The 14711-nt window shown below is 39.9% G+C and overlaps 1 protein-coding gene across 1 annotated transcript; it reads right to left on the bottom strand.

Annotated features, from left to right (window-relative positions):
- Positions 1-485: 485 nt before the first annotated feature.
- Positions 486-14685, bottom strand: CASP3 (caspase 3). The gene is made up of 8 exons (XM_076336436.1): positions 14612-14685; positions 10020-10172; positions 8657-8749; positions 6257-6381; positions 5641-5769; positions 3473-3648; positions 2818-2935; positions 486-1912 (listed from the first exon to the last, which is right to left on the bottom strand). Exons 3-8 carry the CDS (start codon positions 8728-8730, stop codon positions 1686-1688), a joined length of 849 nt encoding a protein of 282 aa, XP_076192551.1. The 5' UTR covers positions 8731-8749; positions 10020-10172; positions 14612-14685; the 3' UTR covers positions 486-1685.
- Positions 14686-14711: the final 26 nt, after the last annotated feature.

Below are 14711 nucleotides of genomic sequence, written 5' to 3'. Positions count from 1 at the left end.
CTTGTTGTAATTCACAACCTACATGAAGAAACCTACATATAGGTTTTTGTAAATGTTACTTTTAGGTATGTTTAACAGGGGCCTATTTAGTTTTTCAACAGAAGCGTGGGTAATAAATCTGCCTGGAACTGAAGTTTCAATCAGTTAAAACAGACTAACCCGCTCTCACAAAACATTTCTACAAGAGAGAGACAAGATTCCTCCTATTCCGCAGGCAGTCATCAGAGAACTCATCTACAATGTTTGAAATTGCCTCCTCTGCATAACTTCTGAACCTGCGTTTCCCATGTCTCAATCACTACTCTTATTACCTGGCTATACTGTATACAATGCTTTGAAGCAGCTTCTTTTCAACTTCAGGTGGTAAGGCAGATGGGGAAGAAAAGGGAAAGTAGTATTTTGAGAAAAAGGGACATAATTAAAGTTAAAATTAATTTGCAAAAGCTATCAGATCCTAAACAAATAATACGCATAGAAAAGCATGATACAATTTAGGAAACAGTATTTAATATAAGTTAAAAAAAAACCCCAAATGCCTCTGGAAGTGCACATCAATTTGCTAACATTGTTTATGCTACACAATTTAAAGAGTTTTAAGTCTTGTTTTGCAAGCACCCTATAGTCATTTACCATTCTGTTTTCCTCTGATCTTAAAAAGCCTGCCACAAGCTGAAACATCAACAAAAATGTTTTATAACTTTGTAAAAGCCTGTTCCACAAAATTTAGAGTCAGGAGATATAAATTTACTATTTGTTAACGTATTTTAGCTAAAGTCTTGTAATTAGGGTTAAGAAGTGAAATCTCTCCAGTACCACAAATCTAGGTTTCCACACAGATTAAATGTGGTACACACAGAGCACAAAGCAAACCCACTCTAATTTATGGCCAGAAAGAGGAAATGTAGACTTGCTTTTGCACTGATTCTTATAGCCCAAAATATGCCCCAACAGCTCCCCCCTTAGGGAGCTGCAGAAAAAGAAATTTTGGAAGACTGGTCCCTTAGTCACTCACCTTCAAGGTCAGAAGACAACATTTATTTTGAAACAGCTACCCTGTTGATATACTCGCTTTACCTAATACTCCATACAAAAAGTTATAAAATTATCAGGAAAAAATTGACTGTATCCTAAGGACGCTTCCTAATTGTATGTAAAAAAGGAAATGGCTGTTTTCCATAGTTTATGCCTTAAGTTATAAAAAGTTTAGGTCAGTTTATAACCTTTAAGAACTCGAGTTAAGAAGAAATGTATGGCGACACTACTATCATGTTACCATCATTAGTAAACATATCGCATTCTGAATCTTCTTCCTATTAGCAAAGATATGAAACCCAACTATTTACAAGAATTGTTTCTTTCCTCTGCCCCTCCAGCAAAGTGCAATGTAGCACCAAATAGATCTGAGAAGTGATCTGACCTTTCTTCAGTCTCCTCTTCCTAATTTTTCGAGATACTCAGAGCACTACTTTCAAATTTGCTTGTGCTTCAGCTACTCAAGCTTGCATTTCTAACATAGCCATACTATGTTTTACTTCCAATAACGGACATATCTAACTTTGAGACAGTTCATTATGCCACACACAGTCGTGAACAGGAATTCAGACTTAAAAGTGGTATTCCATACTAACATTGCATATAAATTACAGATAAAAACATGAACTGAAAAATTACAAGGTGAAATTCTTTTAGCAAGGGAAGTAAAATTCTTTGGTGAGCATGGAGACAATGCACGGAATCTGTTTCTTTGCATTAAAATCCTGCCGAGTTGAGCAGGACTCGTATTCTGCCACTCTGCGATTTACACGGGTTAAAATCTGCATGAGTTCAAGTTTCCTTGCATGTTCCTTCAGCATTTTACACAGTGACTGAATAAACCAGGAGCCTTCAGCTGAATTCCTCCAGGAGTAATAGCCTGTGGAAGAGAGAGATGTCAAATTGATCAGATGTAGCAGCCTCTGATACAGGACAGGATAGCGATCAGGGGAACAATACATTGTTTCCAATGTTTTAAAATAAAACCTCAAAACCGCTAACCAACAAAAGTTAGATTTGATAATCTCCTCAAATTCCAACTCAAAAGATTTTTCTAATCCTCTCATCTTTTCTAATCTAAGAAAACTTTAAGTAGGTAGAAAATCAAGAGGCAGGAAAACCATCTTCTGCTGCAACAGTCTTAGTCACTAGTAATTTACTATTTCTTTAGAGTACACGTATACGAAGGAGAGGTGACAGTACAGATGGAGCCAAGATGCAAAATGGATTTCAGTGTCACTATCTTCAGGACTACGTGCATGAATTAAAGACTGGAACCTACTTCTGCTAATTGATAACGTAAAGGGCATACTAAGGGCTCTGCCACTACTCATTTTGCTTAAGGACGCAATGAAAATAGAGTTGACAGGCAAATAATATGCTGGTGTTTATCACCCACTTCTGTATATGCATCTATAGATATCTGACTGTTTTGTTCTCTCAGAACTAATAATACCTTTTACTTCCTGCTGTAAATTATTTGCACAACTCAGAGTAACTGAATTTATAGCAGATGAACATTTGAGGGTTTGCTAGTGAGAAAGATGTCTGTTCAGGGTTTGGGGTTTTTTTTGTAGGAACTGAGAATAGCAACTACCTCAAAAAGAAATCAAATCAGGGGAGAAAAAACGACTGAGGGAAGAAAATTTGTATTTCCATGAAAGAGAACAAATGAAGTAGTCACCCACTGACTGGATACAACTGCAAATTGTCATTTACAGTATCAGTACAAGCTGATATATAGGTACAATTTCAGGAACAAAAACTTCTTTGCCAGTCTCTCACCTGGAGCTGTAGAATATGCATACAGGAAATCTGCTTCTACAGGTATTTTTTGACACATTGTTTCTTCTGATTGACTGTCTGCCTCAATACCGGAATCTAATTCTGTCCCTCTGCAAGCCTATTTGGTGGAAAGAAGAATGGAAAATAAAATAAATGAGAAATAAAGGCAGCGATCACGATCAGAATGCTGATTTTTTTTTTCCGTTTTGAAGACGATAATATTCCAATTAAAAACCTGCAAAAATAACAAGAATTTATTCATCACATTTCCATTAGACAGACTCGGAAGAAAAGTAACTAGCATTTATTTAAATCAACTACACAGTTTGGTTAAGATAGATATTAATTCAAAAGTGCATTCAGAAACTCACTAAAATATTGGCTAGTGTTCAGAAAGATTTTACTTAATCCACAGAATTAAGATAATGCAATCTCAGCTATTACAAATACTGCCTACCTAATACGGCAGACTGTGCCACTTTTAGACCTGAAGAGAATCTTATTCCGAAAGTAATTCCATTTAAATCAATTTTAGAAATAATTAACTTTTTTTCACTAATAATTAAAGTGAAATAATTCACTAATAATTAAAGGGAAGCAATATTTTGTTTAAGTATCCAGCTGATTTGACGATCATTGTTCAGCTGTACATCACCTGAATGAAAAAGAGCTTGGGTTTTCCTGCTAAACTTCTGCACCTGTCACCTCTGAAAAGGCTTGTTAGTGCTTTCAGTTCAAGAGGGCCATCTGTACCATAGATGAATCCTTCATCACCATGGCTTAGCAACACGCAAACAAAACTGCTTCGCTTGCTGTGATCTTCTTCAGAAACTTGAAAGAAAAGAGAGAATTATCTTAACTTTTTGCATTCCCTAAAAGCTTTGAACATTTGATGCTTCCTGTGTGACAGAAGTCTTCAGGAACTAATTCCCGTGTTTAGAAACCTCCAACCAGTTTTCACTTCTGAACAAAAGAAGCCAGCCTACTTTACTTCAGGAGGTTCGACGCAGAAAACCCTAAATTAAAGGCCAACCCTACCCATTCTATGACACGGCCACAGAACTAGGCCAGGAACACTGTGAGGAGACAAAGAGGGTGTTCCCACAGTGTCTCAAAGTCTGAATGGTACACCTCGCTCATGCAGTAATGGTCAACAGTCTCATGATCTGGGATCAGATTGATGGGAAGTTCTGAATTTTGGGAAAGGATGGGGAAGTCTTACCTCTCTTTCCAATCAGAGATGCTTCAACTACTTGGATTACATGGGAACTGAATGCAGCATGAAAGTTGTTGCTGCTGCAGGGACCTAGGTACTAGCATTACACCTCTCTCTCTCCCCCCCCCCCCCGCTCACTCTTGCCCTGTAGCAAGGTCTAGAAAGATTTTTCAAGCCTCTGAACTTTGTACTTAAAGAAATTTAAGCTTGATATAAAGTGTTTGTAGATTTATATTTTTTTTCCCATCTTGTGGTATGCAAAGAACATAGAACAGATATTCTCTGATGTCTTTTGTTGCCTGACATTGTGGGGATTGTACCTGAGGACCAAGATGATTCTTTTAAATACGTGAAAAGATGCAAACATGGTTTAAAAGAAAGGATTCAAAAGGAATTCTGAGTGGGAAACTCAAGAAGATGCAAGAGTTTGTAGATGAAAAGTGTAACAGTCGCAAAAGCTGAAGTCTTCTGTTTAGAGCTTGCCAAAACACTGAATTTCTATTCTAGGAAAAACTGAACTATTTAGATTTTTGTCAAGCAATGCACACTCAGGCACTTCTACAGTCTATGGACAAGCACTGCATCTAGCAGAGTCAGAAAAGGCTGTTTTTTGGGAATCTCTAGTTAGGCTGCAGTCTGTAGTTTACCCTGTCTATTTGGAGGCCTTATACCACAGGTAAGACAGAGGCCTTTCCACTTGCAGCTACTATCAACAGACAGGCTGCAACTATACTAACAAATTAACCATGCCTGGGAGCATTCTCTGGCATAAACATTAGCTGGCACTAAAGAACCTACATCTATGTTAGCAAACACTTACATTTAAAAAAAACCCCAAAACCAAACACAAACAGGATCGCTGCAGGCTAACTGGCTATTAGGAACAATCCCTGGAACTCTTTTACTGTTGAACTGTGACCTGGAACAGCCTGGGAGAGTGCTAGTAGGCATGAGCCACAGTCATGCCGGAGAACCTTCCAACAGTTAACTAGAATAGACTGTGTTCCAGGGCTACAGATACCTCCAGGCTCCGTTTAATTTACTGGTCTAGATGTAGCCAAGTCCAAACAGCACAGGAGTAACACAAACAGTAGTATACAGCTCTCACTTGACAGAAGGGTGTTTTGTTTCACAAGTCAAACAAAACATGAGTTGTTTCTCTAAAAGAGTAATTCAGTCCACACGCTTGCAGTTCTGGTCCCTTGATCAGAACCCCCCCAGATCAGAACACCTCTTGGTTACACCACTAAGCATATAGCACAGAACCCCTCTATACCCAATTAAGCAGGTTTCTTTCCAACTCACAGAGCTTCAGCGATCCCAGGGTCAGAATATAAATCAGTCTGCATTTAAGTTTCAGCCTTTTTTCCAGCCTTCTTTAGAAGATGAGAAAGGATATGGAGACAACAGTCATGGCACAAGAGATGGAGAGACAGCAAAGATGAATAAACATAGAAACTATGATGTACATGTCATCCTTAGCAATAAACCACCATTAGGTGTGAAATATCATCTAAAAGAACCATGGAAGAAGACATGTGAGGGCTAGAGATGTATTTGGAAACAGTGGTTGATTTAACACACGCACTGAACATATTATTACTTACCATTTTTCAATAGTTTAAAAATGTCCCTGCATGAAAGATCATTGTTGATCTTTATTTTATATCCCAACTTCATAAAAACTTCTCTGACACTTGCGGCATCCGCATCTGTACCCGAACGGGGTAACATCCCTATACGTAAGAGAAATGTATTATTTTTTTATACGATATAGATGGCATGGTCTGATTGAGCGAAATTCTTTTCTCACTTATACCTGTATCAGTCTGGAATATTATTCCATTATTCCAGATCCACTCTAACAGAAAAAACATTGCACTGTTATACATGCACACCATCTCCCTCTCTCTGTACCTATATTGTAGATTTATCTACTCCTTATTTTTGTACCTACCTATCTATTTAAAGACATAAAGAAGGATTTCACTTGCGAAACAGAAATCATGACTAAAAGGTAAGATGGACTTGTACTGCCTATCAATTTTTCTCCCCATTACTGCTATACCCTAATGTGTTCCCTCTATGCATATTTGGAAGAATGCACTGAAATGAATCACACTCATTCAAACCACTTAATTTTAGATTGCAATCAAAATTGGTCAGCATATTTAATTTTGAAGAATAATACAAGGAAAAAACTTAAAAATTTGAAAGTGGTACCGGTCTGTCTGTGGAAGTTCTTATTGTTTATTATTACACATTCCCCCATCTCTGGATAATCCATTCTGTAACTGTAGTCTGGCAGAATTCCAGAGTCCATAGACTTGCTAGCAGGTAGGTTCATTCTGTATAGAAATCAGACAAACTTTAGGTGTTAATTTCTGATCTCTCTTCTCTAGTTTCAAAATAATAATAAAATAATGTTATTTTAGCAAAACCAATGAAACTGGTAAGGTTTGCTACTTGTTCCCTAGAAGTCTCCTCAGCAAGTTTGCCGATGACACCAAGCTGAGTGGTGTGGTTGGTACTCTAGAGGGAAGGGATGTCATCCAGAAGGACCTTGACAGGCTAGAGAGGTGGGCCCGTGCGAATCTCATGAAGTTCAACAAGGCCAAGTGTAAGGTCCTGCACCTGCGCCGGGGCAATCCCAAACATGGATACAGGCTGGGCGATGAATGGATTGAGAGCAGCCCTGTGGAGAAGGACTTGGAGGTATTGGTGGATGAAAAACTGAATGTGAGCTGGCAATGTGCGCTAGCAGCCCAGAAAGCCAATTCCATCCTGGGCTGCATCAAAAGAAGTGTGGCCAGCAGGTCGAGGGAGGTGATTCTTCCCCTCTACTCTGCTCTGCTGAGACCCCACCTAGAGTACTGCGTTCAGCTCTGGGGCCCCCAGCATAAGAAAGACATGGACCTGCTCAAGCAGGTCCAGAGGAGGGCCACAAAAACGATCAGGGGGCTAGAGCACCTCCCCTGTGAGGACAGGCTGAGAGAGTTGGGGTCGTTCAGTCTGGAGAAGAGAAGGCTTGGGGAGACCTTATAGCAGCCTTCCAGTACTTAAAGGGGGCCTACAGGAAAGATGGGGAGGGACTCTTTATCAGGGAGTGTAGTGATAGGACAAGGGGTAACAGTTTTAAACTGAAAAAGGGTAGATTTAGATTAGGTATTAGGAAGAAATCCTTCACTGTGAGGGTGGTGAGACACTGGAACAGGTTGCCCAGAGACGTTGTGGATGCCCCCTCCCTGGAAGTCTTCAAGGCCAGGTTGGATGAAGATTTGAGCAACCTGGTCTAGTGGAAGGTGTCCCTGCCCATGGCAGGGGGGTTGGAACTAGATGATCTTTAAGGTCCTTTCCAACCCAAACCATTCTACGATTCTAAGTTATGTCTGTGAAATCAGTTGGTAGATCTGATCTAAGACTAGTGAAGACTGTACTTGCCCAGAGGTTAAAATAAATAAAACTGCTTTGTATAGTTATGCTCCCAAATAAAACTTTTGTTTCAAGTTCGGTAAAATGTGCACATACACAAATAATTAAAAAAAAACAATGAAGAGTAATTTGTATTTGTAGTAATCTTCTGTGGAACTTGTAACAAGCTTAAAATTTAAAGAATCAAGGAACAACTGTGTCTAAACTGATAATGTCTCTGCACAGGAGAATATGAAAAATTAGTATAGCAACAAGAAATCAGTTGGGTTTTTTTACTATCGTCTTTTTGAAAGCTATGTACCTGGAGGCAAGATCAGCTCCAAGATTGTAAATCTATTCTGAATTCTAACCAAAAGTCGTATTACCACTGAATTTTCACAAGTAAACATTCAAAACCTATAAAATGACCAAGACTTTATATGCAGCTGTAATTCTGCCTTAATGAGCACACCAACTACACCACCACTCATGACTCTGCAATGGCTGTCAATTTTACTCAGTCCATATATGCTGAAGTCGGTATGGATTTTCTCATTTGAGCACATGGGTAAGCAGTTACAAGATTGGGGCCCACTATCATATTGTATTCTACAAATAAAAAGTCTGTAATGCTCTTAAATCTAATTTTCCTTGAAATACTAAGAAGAATGACTTCAGAAACAAATTAAGTTCCCAGAGAGAGCATAATCTGATGATAGTGCTACACCAGCATAACAACTAGCTGTCACCAGGAAGAACAGGCTTGCATTTCCTCCCTTCCACCCCCTCACACTTGTGCTTCCGCACATACAACTCTACAGCAGGTCAGCTCAAGCAGCTGAACTGGCTGCCACAGGTTCAGGTGAGCTCTAGAAGCAGTTCAAGGAAAGGGGTGAACATTTAGCCCAGGCTGAGACAGAGAATTCTCTGTTCAAGAACAGTTAACCACTTCATAACGCTGTTAAGCCAAGTCTAACTGCACCTCAAGTGTTTTGCTTTTTAGTTCCTTGCACATACATATGGCCTCTTTTGTCAGAGACTGTATATTTTCAAAGTCCGTACAACAACTCTAATAGTTGTTTATGATTATTATAATTTACTTATGATTATTATAATTGAAACTTTTCCTTTTAGTATTATTTCTTCCATGGCTCTCACCTTCTTTTACAGCACAAGATTCCTCAAGACTTAAACCAAAAGTACCTCACTTACCCTTTGGAACCAGGAATAGATTTTGCATCTGTCAGATCTTTCCCTGAATGTGGTCCATCTCCTATGTCTGCCATTATGGCTCCCAATTATCAGCTTGAAAACATAAGAAAACAGAAATATGAGACAGTTAATTTTCATATGAAATATCATCTTCAGATTGCTTAATTTTTGTTAGGTTTCCTTAAAGCCTTACACAATCAGAGAGCAATTTTTTAGAATTATAGAGAAAACAAGAATGTTAAAAGCGGATATTCACACAGAATAACTTTAGCCTAGGAGTATTAGTATTGGCAGGCAAAAACCAGCATTTCTGAGTAATCCCTACATATCTTATATTTTAAAGAACATGAAATATTTTTCTAATTACTGTGTTCTAAAACAGCTCTGGGAAAATAGTCTGCAGATCCCTGTGACCAAATGATTGAAAATGCCTACAAAAAGCAGGATAAGAGACAAACAAATAGAAAACAATCTTTAAAATATTGTAATGTCCCTACACGCATTAGTAGCATTTTAGTATTATAAATAGTGTGTCATATGTGGATCCTTCCATCTCAGTAAGACAGAAATTGAGATCCAAAACCAAGCAATAAAAGTTATCGGATGTGTGCAAAGACTAACACAGAAGATTAGATTTTGGGTCAGAGTATTCTGAGAAATAAATAATTTTTCTGCATTCCATGTCAAATGAAACAACACTGCACGCAATCCTAATTGGTGTATGTGAAGGCAATTGCAATATAAATAACGTAAAACCACAACAATATAACTTTAAATAGTTGATGAAGTGACCTCTATGCTATGGCCTGCTATTTACTGTTGATCAGAACACAGGACAAGAAATGATGAATGATACCAAGCCAGAAATCAGTTTAAAAGCAATAAATCCCCCTCCCAATTACTCATGGAACACATTACCACAAGTTACCTTTAACTCAGGATTCAGAAAAGGATTAAGCATCTTAAAGTTAAATCGCCAGACAGGACAAAGTAATAAATGCTTAGAAGTGAAATAAATGCTTAGACCTCAAGAAACAAACAAGGCACTACCAGGCAAGAATTTTAAAGAAACTTCCTTAGCAGGTATATTTATGGTAAACAGGGATGTATAAATAACCAGACCAAGTAGTAAGATTTGCTGAAGATTCTTATTTAAGGCTTAGGTTCTTTGGTGGCAAACTATATTTGCCATCTTACACCATCATATTATTATTATAAGTCTCTTAACATCGTATCTATACTCTAGCTAGTATATCATGAACATCCATTTTCTGTGGCAACAATTACTGACGCATCAGAAGCACTAATCTGGTTTATGTATAAACCTCTTTCTTTCCTTGTTTTTTAAAAGACATTTACTTACATTTTTAGTGACTTCAAAAGATCTTCAAGGCTACTATGAATACTATTTCTTTGTATCTTGGAACACTGATGTAAATAAGAAATCTTCTTGCTCACAAAATTATTCCAGACTTGAGAACTGTATCATGTAAATTAGCAGCACACAGGAAATTTCCTGAAAACCAAATTACAAGAGTATCAAATAAGCTTGATATTTTAGAAATAAAATTTCTAAAATACATTACTGCTTTATATTTTAGAAATTTACTTTAGAGACAGTTTCATGGGGCAGGCTGAAGTTGCCTGCCTAGCACCATGATCTGGATTCATTCAGCCTAACTTCAAAGCCTAATTCCTTAAAAGTTCCCTATGTGAAAAATGACAAAAAGGGTAATTCAAGTACCTAAGACCTGTGGCATGACAGCGATCCAACTCTATGCCTTATCATTGTGCAGGGAGCATCTGCATTGACAAGAAAGTCTAGTCTAGAGTGACAATTGGTGTGTCCACCCAGCTGTAACTGAAAAGCAGGGCTTCTGATCCCTAGGAAGTGGAAAGAATGGCTTTCATTGACAAGAACACTAGAAGTTCCAGCAGAGCCCAGCTTCCAGGAGTTTCTATGCCTCTTTCAACCCTGTCCCTACCACAATCATCCTTGGCTGGTTCCCAGCTTTCCTGAGCTCTCAGCCTGACACTTTTGAACAAAGCTTTATTTTGTAGGAAAACATCCAACCAGACTGACCCACAATTCTGATGCAACCCATGCTGTTCCTTCTGGAGAAGCACTATGTGCAGAAGCACAACCCAAACCCTTCACTGTGGCTGGGATTAATAGGAGAGACAGGGAAAAGGTTAACTTTCTTCTTTGTTTGTTCTTTGCCTGCCAACAGTAATGAAGAACCACACCATATAAAAACCCACAGTATTACATACAAACTTCATTATCGAAACTAGCCAGCAGGTGTACTGAGAGCGGTGTAGCCATGTCAGCATGGAATTCAGCTTCTGCTAAAAGCCCGAGCATTCATCCCAGCTGTCTGGCACTGTGAAGATCTGCAGTGCCAGTGCTGCAAGTACCTGAACTAGCTAGTGTAAACTAGTAAGTACGTGCCTACATGAGCTGCGGTCACCTCCTGTCTATCATACGAGCCAGGCTGGGCTACCAATAACTACTTAGAAAAAGACTCAGCTAAAGTATAGGGAAAGCTAACAACTCTCGGGCCAACAGATGAGACCTTGGAATCATTAGGGAGGGTAAGTGGATCATTAGGCTGCCTTGGGCCCACATCAGGTGTGCTCCAACCAAACTGTTGCATCCCATTAGGGGCTGGTTTTAGTAAACTGGTGGGAATAACACTGGTGAACCGCAGCAGACTGAAGCAGGCAAACTGGAGACCTAACAGACTGGGACCATGGAATGCTTCTACAACACAAACGTTAAAGCATGCTGCAAACAATAAGAAAGATCTTCAACATTTAAGTGACCTTAAATTAAGACATATCTCCTTTTGCAACCTTAAAACTTAAAACTTTAAAACTGCTGTTCTTGATCCTATGCCAAAGAAATGATGAAATTTGAAGAAGTGGCTAGCAAAACCTACAATTACGATGAACTACAGTACTTTGTTTCTGAAAAATTTAGAACACATTTTGTAATACCATATCATAAAAATAGTCCTTACTAAAGCCTTTGCAAGCCTAGCTCACAGCCTACAGTTTCAACTGTTTAATGAAGTGTTAGAGCTTACTGCATTTTACTGCATCATGACTGGAGCTTGTCTAAGAGTCTTTACAGAAGCTGGAGAGAGAGTGAAGAAAAACCGGGTATAATACGTTAGGTGTTTAAAATACGTGTGCTTTATCTTCAGAATAGACTCTGTAACTCACCTCTAATATCTATCCATTTCTGAGCACCTTAACGCATCAAGTCACCTGCACTTCTTTAAAGAACAAGACATCCACAGAGAGATATCTGTTTTGTTGCTAGGCACTCAAATGCATGTTTTAATCAGCAGCATGTTTTCCTCTCTAAAGCACTAATCAGGGTAACAGCAACGCTCTCTGGAGGACAGTGCTGATTCTAACAGACTACTAAGAATTGCCTCATCTTGGTTTAGGTAATGCAATGATGTCATGTTCTGTCAAGCAGAATACACATTACCCTGTAGAGGATGATCTCATGCCGTTAGGGATAGGGGAAAAAAAAAATCAGGACAACACATAAAGAATTTAATTAAAAATTGTTATTCTGCTCCTTGATATTCTTTCCTCTGAAAGTTTAGGTAAGAAGAGCTCTCAACTGTAAGGAAACTTAAAAAACAACTACCTGAAGTGAGCAATAGCATTTTTCTAATCTAGCAGAATACATTCTGTAGGTTTTAGGAAGCTTATTTTACAATATTGTATCTGGGAAAAAAAAAATGGTTTTAAAAAAACCCTATGGAGACAGAGATAGTGGATATAAAGATGATGCTACAATGATCTTTACAGGTACTAAGTAAAAAATGAAGTAGTTCAAAAAGGTCCAAAACTATGCTCAGCAAACTACCAAAAATGACCAAAGTCTCTCTGTATAGCAATAAAAGCAAAAATATATTTTGCCTTATATAAATGCAATTGTTCCAATGCTTTTCTTTTGATAGGAAAATGATAAATAAAACAATGTTTTTACTCCATTCCAGCCTGGATTTACTTATTCTACCCGAACCTAATGAAAATACATTCACATCACCATATATCACCGCTGCCATAAGAATCAAGTTTCTTTTTAAAGCAATATTTATGTGAATTGTGAACCACATAAGACAAGTTAATGATATAGTGATAAAAATAACACCAAAGCTTCTCAGACAGGGAAGGAAGCAAATAACTGAATTGTCTCTAGTTACCAACTGTATCTTGAAATATGCAAAGCACAGGAGACGAGACAACACATGTTCAGTATGTGTCAGCTGCTACAAAGCAATGACTGTAGCAGTATTAAAATACACGTCCAAAACAGGAACCAGTATCATAAAACATGTCCTTAAAGATTAGAAAAGGGCAGTTTTCCACCTCACATGACTGCAAGAGAAAACGTCAAGCATTCAAAGAAGGTATTTTATGTACATAAATATATACGTGGCACATTGCGATACTAATGCAGACATGCAAATTAAGAATTTTCCATTCTACAATGTATAACGATAACTGATAATTATCTAATTAATAATGGAAGGAAAACATAGAAGCTGACTGTATGAAAAAACTAAAAACATCTGAAATATACCATTATATTTTCTATGTGGCATTATCCCCCTGTTAAATACTGCTACCACTGAAGGAAGCATGCTAATACTGTAACAGCCCTTCAGATTACTTCTGGTCTGGATGCGGTTGTCGGAAAGCACTGACACTGGGCCAGCACTCTGATCTTCCAAAAGCAAACAGACTTTTAGTTAGTTAGCATTAATCTGCAAAATCAGCACGACCTGAATTTATTCTGAGAATAGATGGGACACTTCCTTATTCCTCCACCTATACCTATTAACCACATCGCCACTGCAACAAATATTAAGGATCCTGACAAAGCTATTAAGGGCAAGGTGTGTTATTTTCAAACCTACCAACTGATGAGAAGCAGATAATTAAAGAAGAGAATTACCAGTTGGAGGCTAAAAGACTAGATTATCAGCACTATCCTTCAACCTAGCAGGGAACAGACTGACAACACCTTGGACAGGGCCTTCTACATGCTATAAAAAGTTAGTCACAGTGTCTGTGAGGGTGTCAAGTATGCTTTCCCTGCACCGGCAGGATCACTACAATAGAGGCAAGCGTCCCTACCATCGCCCCCGTGACCCTCATCTTGGGATGATGCCTCTCAGCTATCGCACGCTCACTCCTTGTTAGCAGCCGGGTCGCTGCAGAGCCATTTTCCAGATGAGGTTTAACCCACTGTATCCAAAGCTTTATTTTGGTAGATGCAAATGCAGTTTCAGGCCCTATGTTTCCAGTTAGTTAACAGTCTATCGGAGGGACACCGGAAAGCAGTTTAAAATTAAAGCACTTTTTTCCCTTTTTTTTTTTTCCTTTTTCTTTTGCTTAGTCAGCTTCTCCAGAGAAACAGGCTTAAATTAGCAAACAGTCTGCTTTAAGCTTCTGGATAACTAAGATAACTTAATAGCTAAGCCCCCGCGCTCTCCCTCCGGGGAACGGGAAGCGGCGAGCGCTCGGCGGGGCCGTTGCCGGTCTCCTTCCGCCGCGCCCGGGAGGCAAGGCGCTGCGGCGGGCGGAGGGGGGACATCCGTCCCCAACAACCAACCGCCCCGCCGTCGCCGCAGGAGCTGCTGCGGCAGGAGCCCCGCGGGCAGCCAGGGGAGCGGGAAGGCGGCGCCCTGAGCGATCCCGCCCCGGGCGAGCCGCGGCTCCCCTCCCGGCCCGGATGTGGGGAGGCTCCGGCTCCTCTCGGCCGGCTGCCTCGGGCAGAGGCGCGGGCGGCCGCCCCCACCGGACCGAGGCCTCGCGGAGCCAGAGAGCCACAGCCGGCCGCCAGCCAGCCCTACCCCACCCCCCACCGCTTTGTTCGGCCCAGCCGCCGCGCCCGCAGCCCGGCACCCCGCTGCCGCCACCCACCGGCTGTGCCGCCTGCCCGCTCCACCGGCGCTGCGCTCCGACCTGCCTTCCTCGGAGCTCGCCTCGGTGGGGCGCGGGGGGAGGACCGCCACTGTACGCG

The sequence above is a fragment of the Aptenodytes patagonicus genome, chromosome 4, assembly GCF_965638725.1.
Source record: "Aptenodytes patagonicus chromosome 4, bAptPat1.pri.cur, whole genome shotgun sequence".
Taxonomy (NCBI): Eukaryota; Metazoa; Chordata; class Aves; order Sphenisciformes; family Spheniscidae; genus Aptenodytes; species Aptenodytes patagonicus.
The sequence above is the reverse complement of the archived record's forward strand: the minus strand, read 5'-3'. Positions and strand labels throughout refer to the sequence as shown.

Coding starts and splice junctions, on each gene's coding strand:
- CASP3 (XM_076336436.1), bottom strand. CDS start 8,730: ATGGCAGACATAGGAGATGGACCACATTCAGGGAAAGATCTGACAGAT. Junction 6,382..8,656: donor TCTATTCCTGGTTCCAAAGG/GTAAGTGAGGTA, acceptor ATTTCTATACAG/AATGAACCTACCTGCTAGCA. Junction 2,936..3,472: donor CCAAGCTCTTTTTCATTCAG/GTGATGTACAGC, acceptor TCCACCAAATAG/GCTTGCAGAGGGACAGAATT.